Source organism: Ascaphus truei, chromosome 21 (genome assembly GCF_040206685.1).
Source record: "Ascaphus truei isolate aAscTru1 chromosome 21, aAscTru1.hap1, whole genome shotgun sequence".
Taxonomy (NCBI): Eukaryota; Metazoa; Chordata; class Amphibia; order Anura; family Ascaphidae; genus Ascaphus; species Ascaphus truei.
The window spans coordinates 14,502,601-14,524,488 of NC_134503.1; the positions used below are offsets into that span (position 1 = coordinate 14,502,601).

Consider the following 21,888-nt stretch of genomic DNA (forward strand, 5'->3'; position numbering starts at 1 on the left):
AGTTTTAAACAAGGAATGGGGTATGTTGGGGTTACTCTGAGATACAAAACACCTAATGATTGTATATATATATATCAAGGTCTAGTACATAACCCCAAAAGAGGCTTTAGTTGTGCATTTTCTTTAATAAGTGTAGGGGTGTGTTAAATACCTCAGGTGGTTGCAGTGGGGGCTCAGAAGGGAGTGGTGCAGGTTCCACGGCGGACCGACAGTATAGGGCGCCGCCATGTTATTGCGCAACCTTTCAGAGGGCACTGACAGAGCGGAGAGGTCGCGCACGCGCGGTGCAAGCGCGCGAACGACGGACCAATAAGGGAAAGGCTCCGTTGGCAAACTACAACTCCCATGAGCTCTGGGACAGTCATCTGATGTGAGGAGCCAATCAGAAGGCTGGGATTACAGGAGGAGGAAAGGGAAGCGTGGGGGAGAGACCACGCTAGGCAGAGGGGATCCGGAAGGTAAAGGAGGAGGGTGTGTGCGTGCAGGGAGTCCGTGACCCGCCTGCATAGGATAGCTTTACCCCGCAGGCCCTTAGGAAAAACCCCTGAGTCACAGTAGGCTGCTGTGCTGCAGGGACGCCCATAGTGGTAGCGATCATTCCCCTTACTGTGTAGACAGTTGGGGACAAGTGTGCGGAGCAAGTTGGTGGTGAGCTGTTTGGGACCCGACAGCTGCACTGCGGACATCAAAGGCAAGCAGAGGATTCGTCTGATCCTTTTCGAAGTGTTACCGGTCACCGCCGTGACCGGAAGGTATTTACAGCAAGTGCACCAACACCGGTCAACAGGCGCTGATCCCGCCTTAGTCGTAACTCTTTGGGGACACTAAGTGAAGTGGCCAAAGGCCTAAGTACACCGAGCCATCTTTCTATTAGTACCAGGACAAGGTGTGTGAGGTACGCGGTGATAGGGCAGAGACATACTCGTAAGAGTGTGGCTGAGCCACTACTGTACAGGACAATACTCATTAAGAGCGGGGCTGAGCCACTCACGTTATAAAGACATTATCAGTTAGCTGAGGATGATACAGTAAGTGTGTAGTATAATGTTATATGTTATGTGTTGATGCAAATTATAGAGTGCTAAGGTTATATTGCGTTACAGTAAAATCAGTTACAAGCATATGTGTGTGTATATGTTTCTTGCCCAGGGGAATCTCACATCACGGGGATCCTGGGTAAGTGGAGGCGCTGCGCTAATAAGTGTTACCCCAGGCTCCCAGCTAGCGGAGGCTCAGATCTCCTGGAGCCAGAGGTGCGTGCAGTTACCCGTAGTCTCTTTAGAGTGTCAGAAAAAGGGCTACATAAGTATTAATGTGGTCACTAGGCCAAACCCTCTTCTCCCAGGTAACGTCTTGCAACAAGTTATTTTCTGCCCTAAGCAAAAGCACTCATCCCAATTTTCACCTGCAGAAAACGGTCCCACACCCTTTTTTTGTCAGGGTATTGTGAGATTATTATAAAGAGAGGTCACTCAGAGTTTGTATAAGATAAGGTTTGTTGTTTATTGTAATACAACAAAATAACAAGAAAAACAAGATAAGCAAAATAAGCTAACAATCCATAATCTATGCAGAGGTTATTTAGTTAGTATGCCTGTCATACTCACGACCACAAAGGTATTATATGTCATGCCAGTCTCGGTAGGTCTCGTCTCATGGCTCGCCACCCGGTTCTCATCTAACATGGTGTTATGCTAACCTTTTATTGTCCGTTTGTTGTACATGTGTGGAAATAACTTCTGACTTACTGGCATTGCAAATTAATCACAGGATGCATGCAGTTCAAGTAACTTCTTCTTTATGCTAAATACCTGCCTCTTAGCGACATATGTTTCAACAATACAGCCTGGCCATTTCCTGGCATATCAAAGAAATTCTATCTGCAAACTTCTGGTAACTGATATTATTCCAAAGCAAGAAAAAGTAGTTAATATTGCGACAGTATGCTCTAAGCTGTACTAAGACACATTACTATGCTATATATGTACCTTATGCTACCTGTAATCTATAACAATTATGCTATACATGTACCTTATGCTACCTGTAATCCATAACACTCTCTCCTACGCATAATTATCATATTTTTGCTAGGGCAGAGAAACAAACATAGCAGAAAATATTCATTATGTGTACGTTTGTATGATAGTGTAATTGCACTCTGATATTGATGAGCCTGAGTCTACAGGAGTTTGGGATGGAACGCCAAAACACCTACAACTGTCGATATGTGCACAAGTGATCCCAAAATGGGAAGGTGTCAATCTGTAAAAATCACCCAGTTGCAAAGCAGGTTGATTTTGTCGTTCAAACACGCAACATAGTAGTGTCCCATCGTGCTCCAAAACAACTTTGATGTTTATCAATAGACCCAGACCTCCTGCAATGTTCACACCTTTCTCATGGTTAGCTTTAAATATCATTAACCCACCTTCCTCAGCTGCAATATACCGAGCAACGGTTTAGGAACAGGGTCTCACACTTTTTCTTCTTGAGAAACACCATAAATGTAGATGATATTATTATTAATAATAATAATAATAAATACAAGTATCAAGTTAATGGCAGTCAGTGGTTGCCAACCTTTTTGTGTTTTTTTAAGGAACCCTATGTGAAATTTGGAGGAATCCCAACTCTCTTTCATTGCATCTGATCTCAGACTCGCTTTGGAAGTGTAACACACTTCCCCCCAATCGCAGATAATGCACCTAGATTTCCCCATAGGGTCCTTACCAGGTGTGGTGCTTTACCTGTCAGGTTCATAGGAGGCCTGAGCCTCCGCTGATTGGAACCTAGGGTGTATCCTGGAACATACTTACAGTGCCTCCACCTGTGCAGGATCCTAGAGTGTAGAATACCCCTGACACAGCACCCGCATACAGTAACCACATACACCAGAGTATGGTTAAACAGTATACTACATGCAGATAAGAACATAACAATAACCTCAGTACGCAATATCATAGATACTCTGTATCCCACAGCAAGATATATATCCCCCACCTGAATCACAGTGAGTGTCCCAAAGTACCATGGTTGCCAGGCACCAATTCCCTAATGTCCATGTCACAATGTCAATGACTACCCAATGGCTAATGGGGCAGAGTCCCTACCTAAGGGCCTGTCCCGAAAGCAGCCACAAGCTTTACCAGTGAGTCGGGGCCTAGCTGGGGCCTAAGGGGATATCTGGTCATGTGCTGAGGGTTACGGACCCCTGCACACACAACCGCCCCTACCTTTGTCCCAGCACCAACTGGCGTGGTCTTCACAGCACGCAAAATGTGTCTATTCTGTGCAGGGGAATCCGTCGCGCTATTGGCTCCCTGGCGTCGTTTTTCGCCCTTGCGGAGCCTCTGTGTAATTGCCGCCACTCCCTACTGTGCCTCTGCGCGTGCGCGAGCTTCCAATATGGTGGCGCCCTGACGAGGGAGCCGCCGGAGCCTCCAGTGAGCCGTTCGCCGCTCCCTACTCCCCCTGCAGTGCCACCCGCTCCTGTCCTTGCCTCCACTGCTAGGCGCGACCGCGCCGGGAGGTAAGGGAACACAGGGCACGCACCAGGGGACCCTGCTATATAAGGAACCCCAACCCTCTCTAATAGCGTGTCTGAGATCAGATGCATTGTAAGGAACCCCAACCCTCTCTAATAGCGTGTCTGAGATCAGATGCATTGTAAGGAACCCCAACCCTCTCTAATAGTGCATCTCACATCAGATGCTTTGTCATGATCCCCAACCCTCTCTAATAGCGCGTCTGAGATCAGATGCATTGTAAATTCTTCAATATTTGGTACAATTTTCAAACGACCTGAAAATTACAGGGAACCCTGGTTGAAAAACACTGGGTGGGCTAAGTGTTTGAAAAGTAGCATTTCATAGACCACATTTAACAAGTGGTGGAAAAAGCCATAGAATAAGGGGGTGAGCGCTGTATTTAACATTTTAGGGGTCTCCAGGACCACCCCCAGCGTAATTGGGAACCGTGGATGGTTTAGAGACAACAGATCGAAAACACAAACTAAGCAACACTGGTTTTTAGTAAGTTAGTAATTCTTAAGTCAGTTTTGTTGACTGTTTTATTTGTTTAGCATCTGCACAGACTTCAATTAAGTCTTATTAATAGAAGTCAGGACTTTTACACACACCTTTGATTTAGGTCCAGGGAGGTTGGCACTGGCGGGTCACGGCTGTTTTGTGGTATAGTCACTAAAAAGGAGGTATATATGCACACGTGAGCTCATGTAAGAAATATATTGCGCTAGATCAGTAGCACCATTCAATGTTAATAACTTCTTATAGTCCGTATCCCTTTAAGGGAAAATGTAAAACCTAAAGTTACCATGGTGTATATACCAATGTATAAAGTGTGTATATGATCCAACCCAACAATATCATATGACAATTATATTCACACTATGTGACTAAACGACATGAACCACTGTGTCAGTATTTTCCTTATGGTTTATACCAGTGGTTTCCAACTTTTTGGGGTTAAGGAACCTTGTGTGAAATTATGAGGAACCCCAACCCGCTCTAGTAACATGTCTGAGATCAGATACGTTGTAAATTCTTCTATAAATTAATTTAATTTCAAATTACCTGAAAATTGCAGGGAACCCTTTAAGGATGCCCAGAGAACCCAAGGGTTCCTTGCAACCCTGGTTGGAAAACACTGGTTTAGACGAGAATATTACATCCAAACGCCAAACCAAAAGGGATGTAACATGTAGGTGAATAATTCTACACTTGTAGGAGATGTTCTCTCAAAGTAGATAGTTCTGCTGAATGTAAACAAAAACAAAAACAGATGTCGCATCCCTAAATGACAGGATAAACTCTCCCCCAACGACAATGCCTCAAGAAAGAAAGAAAAGGGGCATAACAGCATAAAATCTTTTAGATCAATAATTAAAAAGCGAAATTGAATGCACTCAAAAAAAATGGATAAAAAATAAATTAAAAAAAAAAACAAAAACAATGGTAATTGCCTGGTAAAATGGACTGCTGGTTTTCAAATCAATCTTTGGCAGCGGTCATATCAAGTGGACTACATCGGCCCCCTCTTCCAGAGTGATTACCATTGATTGAGGGATCTGTCTATCGGGTTTGAAAACCAGCAGTCCATTTTACCAGGAAATGTAATTGTTTTGTATCCATCTTGTGACTGCATTGCTTTTTAATTATTCATATAAAAAAATATGTTATGCTAGGTTGCGCTCCTTTTCTTTCTTTTGAGATACGCACACACCAGTTTTACCATATGTACTCACACATGGCAAGAAGTCACATTGTCTCCCATTTTTCAAACTGTATCTAACTTTTCAAAGTTAACCGCAAACTTTAGTTAGAACAGCATACCACAGAATGTACAATACTTAGGCCCAAGTTGGTCAGTAAGCCAGGGCTTGGAAGCATTAGTAAATCTTGGCCTCCGTGAATTCTTTAGTTGTTGGTTAACAGTCCATAGCCAACAGGCAAAATAATGGTGTGATGGTCTCAGATGCAGTGATCAGGGCCAACTATACAAACAGATTTTAGGATATTCACAATTGAAGCTCTTTCAACAGTACTTTAAAAATAAGTGATCAAATAATCAAAATTAGAGTTGTATATCTTTATTGAAAACATTACGACTAAAAATGCAGTTACTAAACGAAAAACAGCATTAAAAGATTCATTACACTTCTTTGGTTTTTACTACACAAACCTTCTATTAATGAATTAGGATTTACACAAAGTTCGAAAATCAGGCATTACACATTGATTGTAACCGCAAATAAAGTATATTTTCACCTCATCGCCAACTTATTTACCTTCTTATTGGCAGTAAATTAGTTAACAGTGCCTCGTCATATTAAAATGTTATATTTCTAAGTCTGACCTCCGATAAACCTATTGTAGATCTGCCAATTAGTTTATCAGAGGTCAATGGGGACAAGGGCAGAATAATTTGTTTATACCATGGAGTGTATTCCATTTATACAGTTGTGGTCTTCTCATGGTGTCACGGTTATTGTAGCTTTATCTGCTTTTCTGTGAGCAGCCCAACAGCATTTACTATGGGCAAAAATGTACTAAACAGTGCAGGACTTTGCACTTCTCATGTCTACCCCACTTGAGCTTAAAGATGCATGAAGGCTTAGACCGGTTATGTAATTCTGGGCCTATTTGTCAACATATAACACAATCATTTTATTGATTAGTTACTTTTGCAGAATGATACATATATTAGATTACTGGTTTCCAACCTTTTTTGGGTTTGGGAACCCTATAATTATATTGAGAAATTCTGCAGACTCTCTAATAGCGTGTCGGAGATCAGATAAGATCAAATGAGATCAAATGCCAAAAGGTTGCCAATTTCGGTCATCTCAAAAATCCAGTAATCGCAACCAACTGCACTTTCCTACTGTGCTGAAGATCCATTATGCAGACGCTTTTCTACAAGGCCCTTGGTCACATTCATAAATAAACAAATATGTGACATGGGTGCTGCACCTTCAGAATGTGGCATCGCTCCATATGTCCTGCAGCAGGAACAGCCACATAACCAGAGCCACGTCTGCATTTGTAGAGTGAAAATAAGGCACACAAAAGTATCCGTCCTGAGATGGATGCAGGGAGGATTTGTCATGCACAAGCAGCCTGCAGGTTTTGTAGGCATCTCCCCCATGAACAGAATTACGTCATGTAACCCAAACTTCTGTTGTGTATTAAAAACAACATGGTGCAAATCTGTAGTAGCCGTAGTGATCCTGAAGAAATGGAAATATATTGTAGGGTGTGATGCCTTTTAATGGACCAGCATTAGTGTTCTTCATAGATGAAATTAGAATGTACAGAGTTGTGTGGTCTATGAATTGTGTTCTTCAGCACTTGCCAGAGATTGGAAAGAAACCCCTTTAACAATGTTGTAGATCAGTTTGCATAAGCTACTACGTTTAAGATATGCCCACTTGGCATGGGGGCAGACAGGATGCGTCATGTCAACAATATTGCAACTTTTAAAAATGTTCTCTTCTCTCCGTGTCAGTCGATGTGCAATAAACTAGTAGAATCATTTCTTGGTTAAAGCACATTAGATCTGTAGTCAGTGGGTTTAATCGCAAATACCAAAAATCTGACGTCTGTACGAAAAGTAACCAAAATTCATATGGCAGCATATAGTGCTTTACTATAGTCTTGAATGTACATTACAGTTCTAGGCTAATCAAACATAAAAAGCGGTACTGCCTCAATCTTAAGAAGAAAAAAAAGTTTCTGTAAATGTAATTTTTTAGACTTCTTTTCCTGCTTCCTATTTTTTTTTTTAGCTAAAGTTTAAAAAGGTAGTTGGTGCGATCTCAAAAAAGTGTAATCTTTTGAGACCTTCGATTTACTGTATTTTGCCCAACAATTGATTGGGGCGATTGCACCTGTCACTACTTGTTATATGATTTTGTTTTAGGAGAACTCAAGAGTAGTAAATATTTTAAAGAATGCATAGAAAACATTATTTTGTGAGACTGTTGCTTAAAAAAAAATAAGGTTGATATCATAAGTCATGTGAAAATCAGACTATTAAAGAGATTTTTAGGCACTTTTTTTGGTATAAAAAGTCTTCTGATTTGGAGCGTTCTTGATACATACCAAAATCTTGCTGTGATTTAGCAGCAGTTTGAAAATCTACGAAACCCTTCTCCAAAACTAAACCACCCTCCTCCATTCTGTGCAATTCATACGCAGAGTCCTTTGGCTGTGTTTTCATCTAGTATGAAGGGACATGGAACGTCCTTGTTTTTCAGGTAGGCTTCCAAACCCTACAAAAAGAGGACAAGTAGATGGAGGCGAGACATGATATACAGGGGTGAGTTTTCTTTTCCTAGAGTGCAGGATATTTTTTTAGAGCATATAACATCCTAAAAACATTCCAGGAGCAACACAACATGGCATATAGCGCTTGAATAACGTCTCTCGTACTTGGTCATCCTGCAATAAGGAGGACACATTTGACGGGCCATGCCTTCCTTCTCTGTATGTCACTATGACATGTTTGTGGGAGGAAGAGATTTTATGGGCTGCAGTTACTCTCTATTAATGATACAATGTCACACTGCATCGAGAAAGACAGACATGATGGGCCATAGACTCATGGTCATACTGCAATGGAAAGACACCACTGACCCCATTCTCGCTGTACAATAACATTGCTGAGCGATTGGTTCCTTCAACACTATATGCTCTTTGCTGTGGGAAGAACACAATTGATGGGCCATAAGCCTCTACGCTCTCACTGAACAGACTATAAAGGGGGCTACTATTCTTTTTACCACTTGGGATAATTAAAAATAAAAACAGTATACAACAAGCGACAGAGAAGCCCAATGCGACATCCAACATGACAAAAATACACAGTAAAATACTTATATATTCTCTTGAAAGGGGGTCATTTAGTTTAACCCTTTGGCCAAAGCGTTGTAAGCTTGCGAGCCACGACAAGGCAGACCCTGCTCACAGGTCCTAACACTACCAGATAAAATACCAATACACCTCTATTAGAATAAAATTCTCATTTACCTCTATTAGGGGGAGAAAGACCAACGTTGGATCTATATCCAGTAGAATGAAACAGACCCGCTGACACTCAATGACCCTTTTTCAAGAGAATATATAAGTATTTTACTGTGTATTTTTGCCATATAAAGCTGCGTCCATGGAAGGACAGGCAGCGCTCAGCCGTGCGGACGCTCCGCGCTGGGCCCCTGCATCCTCAATGAGGATGTCTTGAGAGGGGGATCACGCGAGCGTCCGCAGGCGTGCTGAAGCGTTGGATTTTTCAGCCGACAGACGAAGCTGTTTTTCAGTGCGCTGTCGGCTGAAAACATCCAATCACAGCACAGCAGCGTCAACGTCACGGCGCCGTGACGTTGACGTCAGTGCGTCGCGGGCTATTAGCTCAGCAACGTCACTGCCCCGCCTCCCCCCCCCCCCCATCGTGCACGCTGGCTCGCCTGCATGTGCATAGAATCGCACAGGCTTCAGCAGGCGAGCCTGTGTCAGCGCGGTTCCGCACTGCTCCAACCTCTATGGACGCAGCCTTAGAAGTAGCATTGGGCTTCTCTGTCGCTTGTTGTATACATTTGCCACGCTCAGTAGCTCTCCTTTCTGACACATATACATATATATTTTGTGGGGGCTCAGAGGTTCCTAAAATGAACTTGCTGGGTTTCTGTGTGTTTGATAAACTACCAGCTCTATGGACTATATGAATAAGCATGTAAACAGGCGCTCCGAACATGCTAATGCTTTTTAAAAATACATTTAAATAAATTGGAATAGAACCAGAGGGCTGCTTATTTTCCTTACCTGGTTGTAGCTTTATCAACCATATATTCCAGGTTCTAGCCTTCAGTCACTATCCTTGTGCCATAATCATGTGTTTTAGGATACTGTTACCATAGTTGTCTAACCACATATACAGGGAAACTGGTTCATATATCTACTACTTTCTCCCCCCACCCTTCATATCTCTTCTTTGAATCTACTCCCTCGGTCTCCAACGTATAACCTTATTCTCCAAAAGGCATCTCCTACTGTATCCTCTTGGGTTTGGAAGGTCTCCTACATGAACATGCATGTATTTTACTTTACTATGGTTATCACAATTAACCCCGTTGCTCCTTGCAGGACCAGTAAAGAACGGCTTTGCAATGGCTGGGAAGGGATCACATCCAATGTACTGTTAAAAGCAGCCAAAATATGATGCTCACCTCTCCAAAATAGGAGACCAACGGAGAAATCTCACACACAGCTGGTGGATCTTCCATTTCAGAGATGCTACGCGGAAAAGGGAGAAAATAGCAGAGAAAATCAAAACTGAGAATTTCTTCTCTTATTACAGTTTAGAAAAATCCTCTATCTGTAGGTCATACTGTAACATCATGCTCTTCTGCGATACCTTTCATTTGCTAACGGGGACTTCGCAGCCTGAAATGTCGAGTCTCCTTCCTAAGGTTATTTTCACATATTGATTGGTCATGTTTTTTGGTTATATACAACATTGTGTTCATCTTTCTGCATGCTTAAATTGCATTTGTTATCTGTAATCATTCTGACATGTTTGACTACATTATGATATTCAACATAAATAAATCGAAAGCCTTTTTTGAAACACACAATCCCTGGAAGCTCTGAAACACACACACACACACACACACACACACACACACACACAGTCAAAAGGAGTACTATTGGATGTGACCAAATGTACTGTGTACAACAAAAAAAAACTTACATCTCCAATGCCACATCCAAACAAAATATATAGTTAAATACTCATCTGTTTGTCTTCTCCTAATGTAGATGACCTACCAAGACCTTAGAAGTCTCACCATGCAGTCATACACATATTGGCATTGCAGAAAGAAAAGCAGTCCGTAGTGTAGCAATGTTTCATAGCAGCTTTAAGTCAAAAAGCATCACACAATATACAATCCATAATACTTCTGTAAAGGTCGATTAGGGGATCATACAAACCGGAGAAGAGAATGCTTAATCTATGAATATAGGACAATTCGGTAACGGACCAGCAGAAAGAAAGGAACTTTCTGTGTGCAAGAAGAAGCGGACCCACTTTTGGGGTCGATGCAAGTACATAGGCCCCTTATAAAGGTGGTGGGTGCTAGGTAAGAGCGAGTGTTACGTGACATGCTTGGGCTACATTAGAGGTCTACCTTTGGTTTTCAGGTATCTGGCAGCCATTCCCATCTACAAACCGAGCACCGGCTCTCTGTGCCCAGCGGTAGTGCTGCCAGAGAAGGGACCGTCTTGCGGTAGTCGGGGTGTCCTTGTCTGCGGCGTCCGCGTTCTTCAGTGGGGAGAATTCTTCTTCTCTTAAAACTTCAAATGCCACAAAGTTTCTAGCGGGCAGAAAGAGGAGTTGGGGCAGTTCTTAATGGGACACTGGAGGCCTTACCAGTAAGACAGCACTCTCACACGGTTTGTATCTTGCTTACCCAAAAGACCCATATTGGATCAGCACTCAAAAAAATATGAAGACAATGATAAAGTCACGTTTTCCTTTTGGTCTTATCAACAAAAAAATCAGCAACAATACAAAACATATATAAGAACCCACAGGGGAAGGTGCCAAGAGGCCTTGAAATGTTGCTCTCGTTTGCACAATTAACATTGCATGTTCTTTATATATATTTTTTTTATTGTTGCCGATTTTTGATATATTAAAGAAGAAATTTGATGAGACCAAACGGAAAACCTGAGTTTATCATTTTCTTAGTAATTTTTTTTGAGTGCTGGTCCAATATGGTTGTTTGTGTGTGCAATATATGTACACACACACACACACACACACACACACACACACACACACACACACACACGTTATTTTTAGTGCCTCTTCTAAAGACCTTATACAAGACCACTGCCGTCACTCCATCGTGTATCTTGCTTTCTAATACAACAACTACAGTGGCTTATATTAACCCTCTACACTTGAGACTTCAGGAGAGTGGCGGGCACCAAGCATTTTTGTGGGTGCCCAGGACCGCAGTGCCACCGACAGCTACTGCTTGCCCCTCTCTCATACCAGAAGTCAAGCCCAACTTCAGCATCAGCGAGTGGGACCAGCATTGCACTGCAGGCTTCCCCCCCCCCCCCCAAAGTAAGGGAATTGTGAGCATATACACACACACACCCCTACGATGGGGGGAGGGTGCGGGGGGGGGGGGGGAAGAAGAGGCCTCCAGTGCTGCCCAGGGTCCTGCTCGTGGATCTGGAAGTTGGGCCCGACTTGCAGGGCAGACCGGCACGACAAAGAGGCATGCAGCAGCGGTCATCAGCTTTGCGGGCCCCACTACTCTATGGGATTTATTCTATAGCCGACCTTTTTCAGCTGAAGTTCCCCATTAACTTAAATGGTGTATTTCAGACAAGACAAAAAAAAAAAGGCCCCATCTGCCACTTCAGCAACATAGAATAAAACCGTCAAGTTACCTATAGTTCTTTCATTAACCCGAGTTGCATATTATGCTTATACAAACTCTATAAGGACACTTTAATGTTTGTAATGTAATGTTTGATGTTCATCTCCTTTCCTAGTCTTAGTATTACCATAGCCCATGTATTCCCAGTTCATTCAGCTTTCTGCCATGGTAGTTACTAGAGATGGGAGAACGCTCCGCCAAAAGCGCGAATCTGCCGCAAAAACGTGTCTATTTAGAACCAGGCGATAATGTTGGATCTCTAAATGTTATGACAACCTGCAACGCATCTACACTGTGACTGATTTCTAAATATTCTTCCCATCATAGTATATATATATATATATATATATATATATATATATATATATATATATATATATATATATATATTTTTTTTTTAAAGCCTAATTTTTTTAAACTCAACTGTGCAAAGTTTCACAAGTCAAACAAAAACAAATGATAAAGGCAAAGGATTGGGGTGTTGGTGGTGGCTAGGAAAGGGTTAGTCTCCAATGTCGCCACCTTGTGGTTGTTCGGGGGCACTGCGAATTGTGGGGACAGGGTTTTTTGTGGTTTATTTTACACCTCTCTCATCCGGGCCTGCTGGTGGGGTGTTCGGGGGAAGTCTGCCATCTACCCAAGGCCGCCGCCTCTGTCCAGGCTTCGGGCGCTTACCTGTGCTCCACCCTAAGGCCCCTCTGTCTGCCCAGGGGGGCCTTCCTCCTCCACCTTTCCCCGGCATCATGATAACCAACCCTTTGCTGACCACCAACACTGCGATCCCTCTTTTCCTTTAAAATGTGCTTTGTTGGGGAAGTTCGCACAGTCGAGCTTTTAAAAAAAATTGGGAGGTGGGTTTTTTTTCTAACTGGGACGAGTTCGTAGAGTCAAACCTGAGCAAAAATGCACATCCCTGGGGCGGCAGATACGCACTTGGGCAAAAAGTTCGTCCATCCCTAGATGTTACATAGTTTTGCTAAGTAGAGGTCTGGCTAAAGGTGCCTTTCTAATAAGGACTTTGTTTCAAAGTTAGTAAGGTACGCTAAATGGAAAAAGGTATTTTTGCATACGAGATGAACAATAATCTATGCTCTTGGTGCTCAGGGCTCCCTGGCACATCCACTGTAATCAGTGAGACAATCGGCCACACAAGAATTACTGCAGAAAAATCGGCTTCACAGGAGGCGTCATTCTTCAGGGGGCAAACTGTATACTTCAGGCATTTTGCCCACCAAAACATGGGATCTTGTTACTCCCACTTGTACACTATAAATGTCACAGAAGCAACATGTCCTTGCAATAATTCCTGTGTGCCAATTGCGCATTTCTGTAATGCTCTATGAAATAATTGATATCCTGGCTCTTGTTTCTGTCCGACGTGACCCCATACACCCTCCCCAACCCCTGGTCCGCCACTCCCTGCGCTCCTTTGCCGTGGAAGTGCAAGCAGGTGCAAAAGAGCGAGGTGGGCTCCTGAAACATGTAAAGATAAAAACGGAGTGTCACTAACTTGGCGAACTGGAAGACGTCGAACACGAACTTTTCCATCTTGATGCCGTTCGCCCGCACGGGTTTCACCAGGTTCCCTTCCTCGTCCACATACGGGACCTTTTTTATAGCAATGTGATAATCCAGACGCGGCTCCAGGGTCCTGACGGTGAGGGGACAGAACCACGGTTGAACTTATTGTCTGTTGCTTAAATGACAGAATTTGGAATGAATACTTATGGGTTGTGATTATTATTCGGTTCGAAAGAAAGTGCTGCCAGGATTCTGCACCAGAGCTGGCTGCATGGTAGCATTAGAAGTACAGGCACAAAGGGCTGTGTGTTGCTGTTATAGCAGAGAGCTCACCCTGCCACGGTCTTGAGGAACTCCAGGGTGAAGAAGTGATTGCAGATGTTGCCGGTGTTGTATGCCAGGGTCCCGTCGTGGTTACGCTTCTCTGCCGTCTCCACACTGATCTCACTGTATTCTACCACCTGGTAAACATTGTCCACTTGGCACACCACCCCCACCGGCTCGGCTGGGTACGCCTTCTCCACCACCTAACACATGAGCAATGCAGGAACTATGAAACCGTGGTTAAATTTAATCCCAAATTCAGCAACTCTCCGGGTAATCTTGAAAAAATTAAATGTTATTGCCCTGTACCTCAGCTTACCCACATAATTGGTTACTAGTCATTGTAACCTCTAGCTCAGGGTTGGCCAACTCCAGTCCTCAAGGGCCACCAACAGGCTAGGTATTGCGGATATCGCTGCTTCAGCACAGGTGGCTCAATCAGTGGCTCATTAAGATATCCCTAATACCTGGCCTGCTGGTGGCCCTGGAGGACAGGTTGGCTACCCCTCCTCTAGATTGTAAAATCTCACGAGAAGAACCCGCATTACCTTCTGTATTTGTTTGCATGTCATTCTGTCACTCTGTACCCCCATTGTTGTACCCTCATTGTACCGCACTGCAGAATATGTTGGCGCTATACAAATAAACGATAATAGTAAAATGTGCCTGCAACGCAGAGCGTAGAATGAATAAATGTTCCCTCCATGATACATAGAAGGGTTCATTAATGCATTATTAAACAATCAAGTTGTTGTTAGTGACCCTTTCAGAGGAGCCATCAAGAGAAGTGATCATACCTGCCTCATTTTGCTCTAAAGCTCTTGTGTTCAAAAGTTCTAGTAGCCGTATTGGTCCTTGAGATCTGGTCACTTTTAATAGTCCAGCACTGAGATCGACAGTACTCTTGAAGAAGAGACCTATGAGGTTTGGGAGAGCTCTGTACACGATTATTCCATCTATTACCAACCCTAATGTTGGTTCTCTAAAAGTTATGAGAATCTATACCGTGACCGATTTCTAAATATTCTTCCCCATCTTCTCGCTTGATGAAAGGCATTCCCCTTTAACATTCATTTGTCTCTAGTACAAACCAAGGTTCATTCGTGTATTTATTTTTACAGAGAACGAAAGCATGTTTTCATCATTGGGCTGTATACATCTGATGAGAAGCTCTTATAAAATGCTGGTATATAGACTAAGCACTAACATGTAATTAAATGCTGCCCTCGTGATTTTATGCTTGATGCAATTATTGTACGGTCTATTTTCCGATGAGTATATGTTATCTGTCACAATAAAATAAAAAAATTATATACACACAGTGTGCATGCGTGTATAGTATGTGCGCGTACATGTACATACACTAAAAAAAAAATTTTTTACCAATTAAATTATTAAGCCATTTATTCTGCCCTTATATTTAGGACTAGCATTGATATTAAAGTCATTTGAGCAAAGTTTCAGTTGAATTAAGTTGATCTGGCTAAAATGAAAGCGTGCTGGAATCCGAATGCTCCACTCTAACCTATAAAGCAATGTATAAATATCCTCTGCAACCAGGTCTCCCGTCCCCTCCCGGACACCACTCTCTTTGGGGACGGGACTCCTTTCCCCCAATGTTTACTTTGATGTATATTGATGGTATATGGATACCCCATATCCCTAGTTTAATTATTTTCCCCTGTATTAAGTGTTGTGCAAGGTCTCTATAGGTTGCTACATCCATAGTTGGCTACTTCAATGCCGGCTGCCATTGCTAACAAGAGCATTTCTCTCTACTCATCCTCTTTGTGCACCCACCTTGGCTCCACATTCTGCCCCTTTGGACACACAGAACCCAATAAAGACCGGGTCAGCCATCTTCACCAGGATATTGTCCACACAGTACACGTGGATGTACGAAATTCCTCGGCTCTCCATGTCCTCCAAGATCCGGTTTTCAGATAGCGCTCGGTACAGGCCGCCATTCCCATCTGGAAGATGATATAGCTCCGTACAATGCTGGCCGCCTTTTTTAGTTTCCCACAATCGGGGCTCTTTAAAACGGTGGCCAGCAGGTCACAGCCACCCTACAAAGAGTGTGACCCCATGGCCTGTCCAGTACTGCTTCCTTTATGGCCCAATGCTTTGATATCATACTTTATCCACTATACATGCAATTATATATACACACTAAAGCTCACTTCAAAATCCAGAGGGAACTACAACACCCATTTAAAAAAATTAAAAAATCCATAGATATATATATTCTTTCCCAGCCCCCCCCACCACCTCCCCCCCCAAAAAAAACAACTGTCCCACAGGAATATTTAATTATCATTTATGATGTACCAATATATACTGCAACACAGCGCAATGGTGGTATGAAAGTCAATAAATATATAGGAGGGGTTACATAAATATTACAGCATCAACACATACTGGCACAAAGGGCGAGGATGGCTCTACTCCGACAGACTAATCACAATATATTATTGGGATGTTTGACAGATAATATTAAGATACTCCTGCTGCACTAAGGACCAAATATAAAATGAAGATCTTCATAGTTCCAACACTATTGAGTTGTACATAACAAAGAACCCAGTATTCCATAGATAAATGCTTGCAGTAGTAACACAAGCTTTATACAAAGATACCTGGCGCCATGGCGAGCTTGTCTTTGCGCTCCAAGATGGCTTTTCCGTTGAACCCAACAGCTGGCAGCATCCTCTGCTCAAACATGATCACATCAGACTTCTCCAGACTAAAGTACTTGTGTTCCTCAAAAAACTTTTGCGTGGGCCTCAGTGTGAACTCACTTGTCATGATGTACCTGGTGGGACAAAGGTAAAGCACAATAAACCAAGACGTAGGCATTCCCCTTGAATTGGTCAAGAGGTCAATGGAGAGGTTAAATCTGCTTTAAAAACAGGTATTCCCTAGAACAGGGGTGGCCAACTCCAGTCCTCAAGTGCCACCAACAGGTCAGGTTTTCAGGATATCCCTGTGTCAGTCGAACACTGAGCCACCTGTGCTGATGCCGGGACTATCCTGAAAACCTGGCCTGTTTGTGGCCCTTGAGGACTGGAGTTTGCTAACCCTGCCCTAGAGCAAGAGTGAGCTAGTCCGACTAATCGAAGTCTAGTTAATGTCTTCTGCCTTTGTGGAAATAATAAAAATAGCCACCAGCAACGTTACGCTGACGCACCAATGTATGAGGGGAGCAGCGATGATGCACCAATGTATGAGGGGAGCAGCGCTGATGCACCAATGTATGAGGGGAGCGGCACTCCCTGCACTTGCTGGCTTCTTGGTTCGGCAGGAGGATCATACAAACACCTGCTATATTTGTGTGATGTTGTGTAGTCAGATTTTCTCTACATGACAGATTATTCATTATTTCCAGGGAGAAGGAGTGGCTCAGTGAGTAAACACACTGACTGGCACTGAGGGGAACCTGGTTCAGTTCCCGGTGTCGGCTCCTTGTGACCTTGGGCAAGTCACTTTATCTCCCTGTGCCTCAGGCACCAAAAACATAGATTGCAAGCTCCACGGGGCAGGGACCTGTGCCTGCAAAATGTCTCTGTAAAGCGCTACATAAAACTAGCAGCTCTATACAAGAAAATGCTATAATTATTATTATAATAATAAATAAAAATGGATATGGCTTATGTAATAGTTATACTGGCCCTTTCAATTGTACACCAGTGTCCATACTCTTTAACCACACAAATTGCTTGAATATTATTTCTGTTGAAGGGTGAACCTGCTCACCCGAGGGAACAAACCCTTTAAAGCAGTTCATGTTACAAAAGTTCTCTATTAAAAAAAACAAAAAACAACCTCACAGATTATTATTGAGCGCGTAACGTATGTTGATCTCCGATTGTCTCAGACTTTTGCCCTAATAAAACCGTGACATTTGAATGCTACGTGTAATATTGTACATCCAATTTAATGCACATTTATTTTATGCTTTTTAAAAAAAAAAATAACATCTAATGTTGCTCTAATGAAATATTAATGGGCGAGGCAATTGACATACACTACACATGCACAACACATGTAACACACACTGGAAGAGAGTACAGTATGTGTATTGCAACATCACTTTCCAGTTTCAATATAATTGTTTTAATAACTGTCTAATCTAGCAAAGAGATTTATTTTTGTACTTTAATCTAGTAAAAACGGCCTTTTGTAACCTTTGCCCAAAGGAGAAGTTCAGCTCACTGCCATTAAAGCTCTTCTAAAAAAAAAACAATTAAAAAAAAAGCGTTAAACTAATGATAAGATCATCTACAAAAATATACAACCAAATTCAGACGTGTGGTGCAGCCTTGTTACCAAGATTTTATTTTTCTTATTTTTAAAAAATTCCGAAAGGGTAAAGGATTTGAGATTTTTTTTGTTTCGTTTCCATCGCGTGAGCAATTGCCCCTTAATAGAGCCGTAGAACCTTGTTTTTCAGGGTTCAGCATCTTCCTAAAAAGGAAAATGCCAGCAAGATGGCAGAACCATTGCTCACAAGTGGAAATAGCCATTTCAAACGGTACCTTAAAAGAAAGAGATACATATCAGACTCAAGCTGTGCAGGTTTCTGCTTCAACGTACGGTAAGGGAAAGAATAATTACCCAAACCAGGATCTTAGTAGCATTTGTATCCCAGTGCTGGTCACTGTAGGTTCTGGCCGTAGAGCAGTACTCACCATGGCACGGTGCATCTACTGCTCTGCTTCTCGCTGGCCAGCTGCTGCACCTTGAGGATCCGCTCTGCCTGAATCTGGTACAAGGTTTTGCCACTTGGCAATACCACGCTGTACATTCCTTTGGGGTATGTCACCCCCAGACGGGTACCCTGGCCACCTGCTAGCAGCAGGACAGCTACCTTGTTCTGCGAGATCTGGTGGAAACCTGAGGAAAAGCCAGGAAGACTTAAGCATTGAAAAGTCAACACATTACATGCAAGCACATTTATTTTTAAAGTGCGTTACATGACATAGTGCAAATCCACCATACCTCTAGTATAAAAAGCTTCACCAGATCTTAGATCATTTATGATCAAACACCTAATTAGGGTTTTTGCAAGCCTGGAGATGTATAGAAGTTCAATATGACTATGGTGCAGAAAGCTCATTTTCAGGGACAGGGTTAAGGCAATATTTTTAGGGCCACAAGCGTTTCATTCTGTGCCCATGTCTGTGGTTAACTCTGATAGTCAATAATTCAAGAAAGAAAACAGAGAGCTCAAGCTTGGACATCCTGGAAACTGACCGGTTAGTGTTCCTGGGGGACTGGTGTTGGCCACTTTGCTATAAAAGGATGTCAAAAACAAACAAAACCCGCCACTTTGGTCATAAAATCAATCCCAACACAAAGAGACAGGGTGTCTTTCTCCAGTGCTTATTTGGTCCCAAATAAGACGAAGTTATCTTTAAAAAACAGCCCAGAGTTCTAATATCGTATTGGTCCCAGACAAATGTAGGTTAGTTTCAGATGAGACTGAAAATTGACCAAATTATGTATTAATCGCTAACTTATGAGACACCGCCCCCCCCCCCAGCCCTCATCAAGAGACAAAAATTATCCAATGACACATTATTTAGTAAATGTGTATTTTATCTATATTTATACTTCTGACACTGTGTTGTAGCTGTGCATTGTGTAGCAGCGTATAGTAGCTGTGCATTGTGTAGCAGCGTATAGTAGCTGTGCATTGTGTAGCAGCGTATAGTAGCTGTGCATTGTGTAGCAGTGTATAGCAGCGTATAGTAGCTGTGCATTGTGTAGCAGTGTATAGCAACGTATAGTAGCTGTGCATTGTGTAGCAGTGTATAGCAGCGTATAGTAGCTGTGCATTGTGTAGCAGCGTATAGTAGCTGTGCATTGTGTAGCAGCGTATAGTAGCTGTGCATTGTGTAGCAGCGTATAGTAGCTGTGCATTGTGTAGCAGCGTATAGTAGCTGTGCATTGTGTAGCAGCGTATAGTAGCTGTGCATTGTGTAGCAGCGTATAGTAGCTGTGCATTGTGTAGCAGCGTATAGTAGCTGTGCCTTGTGTAGCAGCGTATAGTAGCTGTGCCTTGTGTAGCAGCGTATAGTAGCTGTGCCTTGTGTAGCAGCGTATAGTAGCTGTGCCTTGTGTAGCAGCGTATAGTAGCTGTGCATTGTGTAGCAGCGTATAGTAGCTGTGCATTGTGTAGCAGCGTATAGTAGCTGTGCATTGTGTAGCAGCGTATAGTAGCTGTGCATTGTGTAGCAGCGTATAGTAGCTGTGCATTGTGTAGCAGCTTATAGTAGCTGTGCATTGTGTAGCAGCGTATAGTAGCTGTGCATTGTGTAGCAGCGTATAGTAGCTGTGCATTGTGTAGCAGCGTATAGTAGCTGTGCATTGTGTAGCACTGTATTGCAGTGTATAGTAGCTGTGCATTGTGTAGCAGTTCACACTGTAGCAGCGTATAGTAGCTGTGCATTGTGTAGCAGTGTATAGTAGCTGTGCATTGTGTAGCAGTGTATAGTAGCTGTGCATTGTGTAGTAGTGTATAGTAGCTGTGCATTGTGTAGCAGCGTATAGTAGCTGTGCATTGTGTAGCAGTGTATAGTAGCTGTGCATTGTGTAGCAGTGTATAGTAGCTGTGCATTGTGTAGCAGTGTATAGTAGCTGTGCATTGTGTAGCAGTGTATAGTAGCTGTGTGTAGCAGCGTATAGTAGCTGTGCATTGTGTAGCAGCGTATAGTAGCTGTGCATTATGTAGCAGCGTATAGTAGCTGTGCATTGTGTAGCAGCGTATAGTAGCTGTGCATTGTGTAGCAGCGTATAGTAGCTGTGCATTGTGTAGCAGCGTATAGTAGCTGTGCATTGTGTAGCAGCGTCCTACCTTCCTCCTCCCACCGGATCAGCTCCTCCCGGTCACTCCTGCTCACGCTGCCCACACACTCGGCCGGTAGCGGCATCATCCTCTCACCCAGCCGCTGCGGCGAGCCGCTCTCCCGGGCGTACGCCTCTTCCGCCCTGCGGCAGTGATCCCGCAGCTCCCCGGTCTCCAGTAGCCTCAGCTCCCCCAGCAACGCCTCCCTCCCCGCGGGGCTCAGCTCGTCCCAGAAGCGCAGGAGCTGCGCCTGCCCGACCTCCTGCAGCCGGCGGCGAGTCTCCTGCGGGGGCTCCATGGCGCACACACCGGCGCGTGCCTCCGGCTTCCGCACCAATACCCAGCCTGACTGGCTGACTGGCGAGCTTCCTGCTTCCGCGCTAAGACCCAGCCTGACAGGCGCGAACCTCCTGCTCCCAACTATAGAGACAACAGACTAGCTGGACTGGCGCGAGGCCCCCCGGGTGCAAGGGGATGGCGCGTGGGCAGTCAGGTGGGAGGCGCGCGCCTGGTCACGCGCCGCAGGCTGCAGCATATAAATACACTGCACATCCTGCTGCAATTTCATATTTTTTTTTTTGTGGCAAGTGTGGGATGGAGAAGTTGCTGAGCAGCCACTTACCGTAAAAGTTGAAGGGACATATGGCAAAAAGGGGTGTGCAATTATATATATATATATATATATATATTTTTTTTTTTTATCTAGTGTAATTGGTTTGCTCCAGAATTGCACCACTTTTTTGCCTTGACACATATATACACGCACACACGCAAACTGAACTGCTGCAGAAACCTCGTAAAGCTACTTTAATCAGGTTTATACTGCCCAGTGGCATGTTGGCTTGTTATATAGTCCTCGCTGCTGCGCGTGCGGGAGGGCGCCCGGCGTTGCATGTGGCGTGCGCGTTTAGTCGCTAGGGTGCAAGCGGTGACGCGCGTGGTTAGGGGCCGTGACAGATGTCACAGTGTTAGGCCGCGCTGTGATTGGTTCGCGGCGTGGCAGCAACGCGAAAATACAACGCGTCCCTAGTATAGAAACGTCTGGCTAACACAGCCAATTATAATTGATGCGCGTGCGCACGGTGGCACACACGCGCTCACTATATATTACACGCCTAACATGTGAAGGCTACTTTATGGGAGATTTGTGAAGAAAATGTGTGAGATTTGCAAGATTTCAATAGACTCATTAGAATTCAGGAATCATTTTTAGGAAGCC

General features: G+C 43.5%; 1 protein-coding gene across 1 annotated transcript; it reads right to left on the bottom strand.

The window, feature by feature from the left end:
- Positions 1–5,592: 5,592 nt before the first annotated feature.
- UAP1L1 (UDP-N-acetylglucosamine pyrophosphorylase 1 like 1) lies at positions 5,593–21,132 on the bottom strand. The gene is made up of 9 exons (XM_075579065.1): positions 20,679–21,132; positions 18,511–18,715; positions 16,459–16,634; positions 15,620–15,792; positions 13,829–14,022; positions 13,485–13,625; positions 10,706–10,891; positions 9,743–9,809; positions 5,593–7,792 (listed from the first exon to the last, which is right to left on the bottom strand). The coding sequence occupies exons 1-9, from the start codon at positions 20,965–20,967 to the stop codon at positions 7,709–7,711; spliced, it is 1,515 nt and encodes a 504-aa protein (XP_075435180.1). The 5' UTR covers positions 20,968–21,132; the 3' UTR covers positions 5,593–7,708.
- Between the last annotated feature and the right edge of the window lie 756 nt (positions 21,133–21,888).

Excerpts from the sequence above, each read along its gene's own strand:
- UAP1L1 (XM_075579065.1), bottom strand. The coding sequence starts at position 20,967 with ATGGAGCCCCCGCAGGAGACTCGCCGCCGGCTGCAGGAGGTCGGGCAG. Across the intron at positions 18,716-20,678 it reads GATCCGGTGGGAGGAGGAAG|GTTTCCACCAGATCTCGCAG; the intron begins GTAGGACGCTGC and ends GCTTTTCCTCAG. Across the intron at positions 7,793-9,742 it reads TGGTCTCCTATTTTGGAGAG|GGTTTGGAAGCCTACCTGAA; the intron begins GTGAGCATCATA and ends CTCTTTTTGTAG.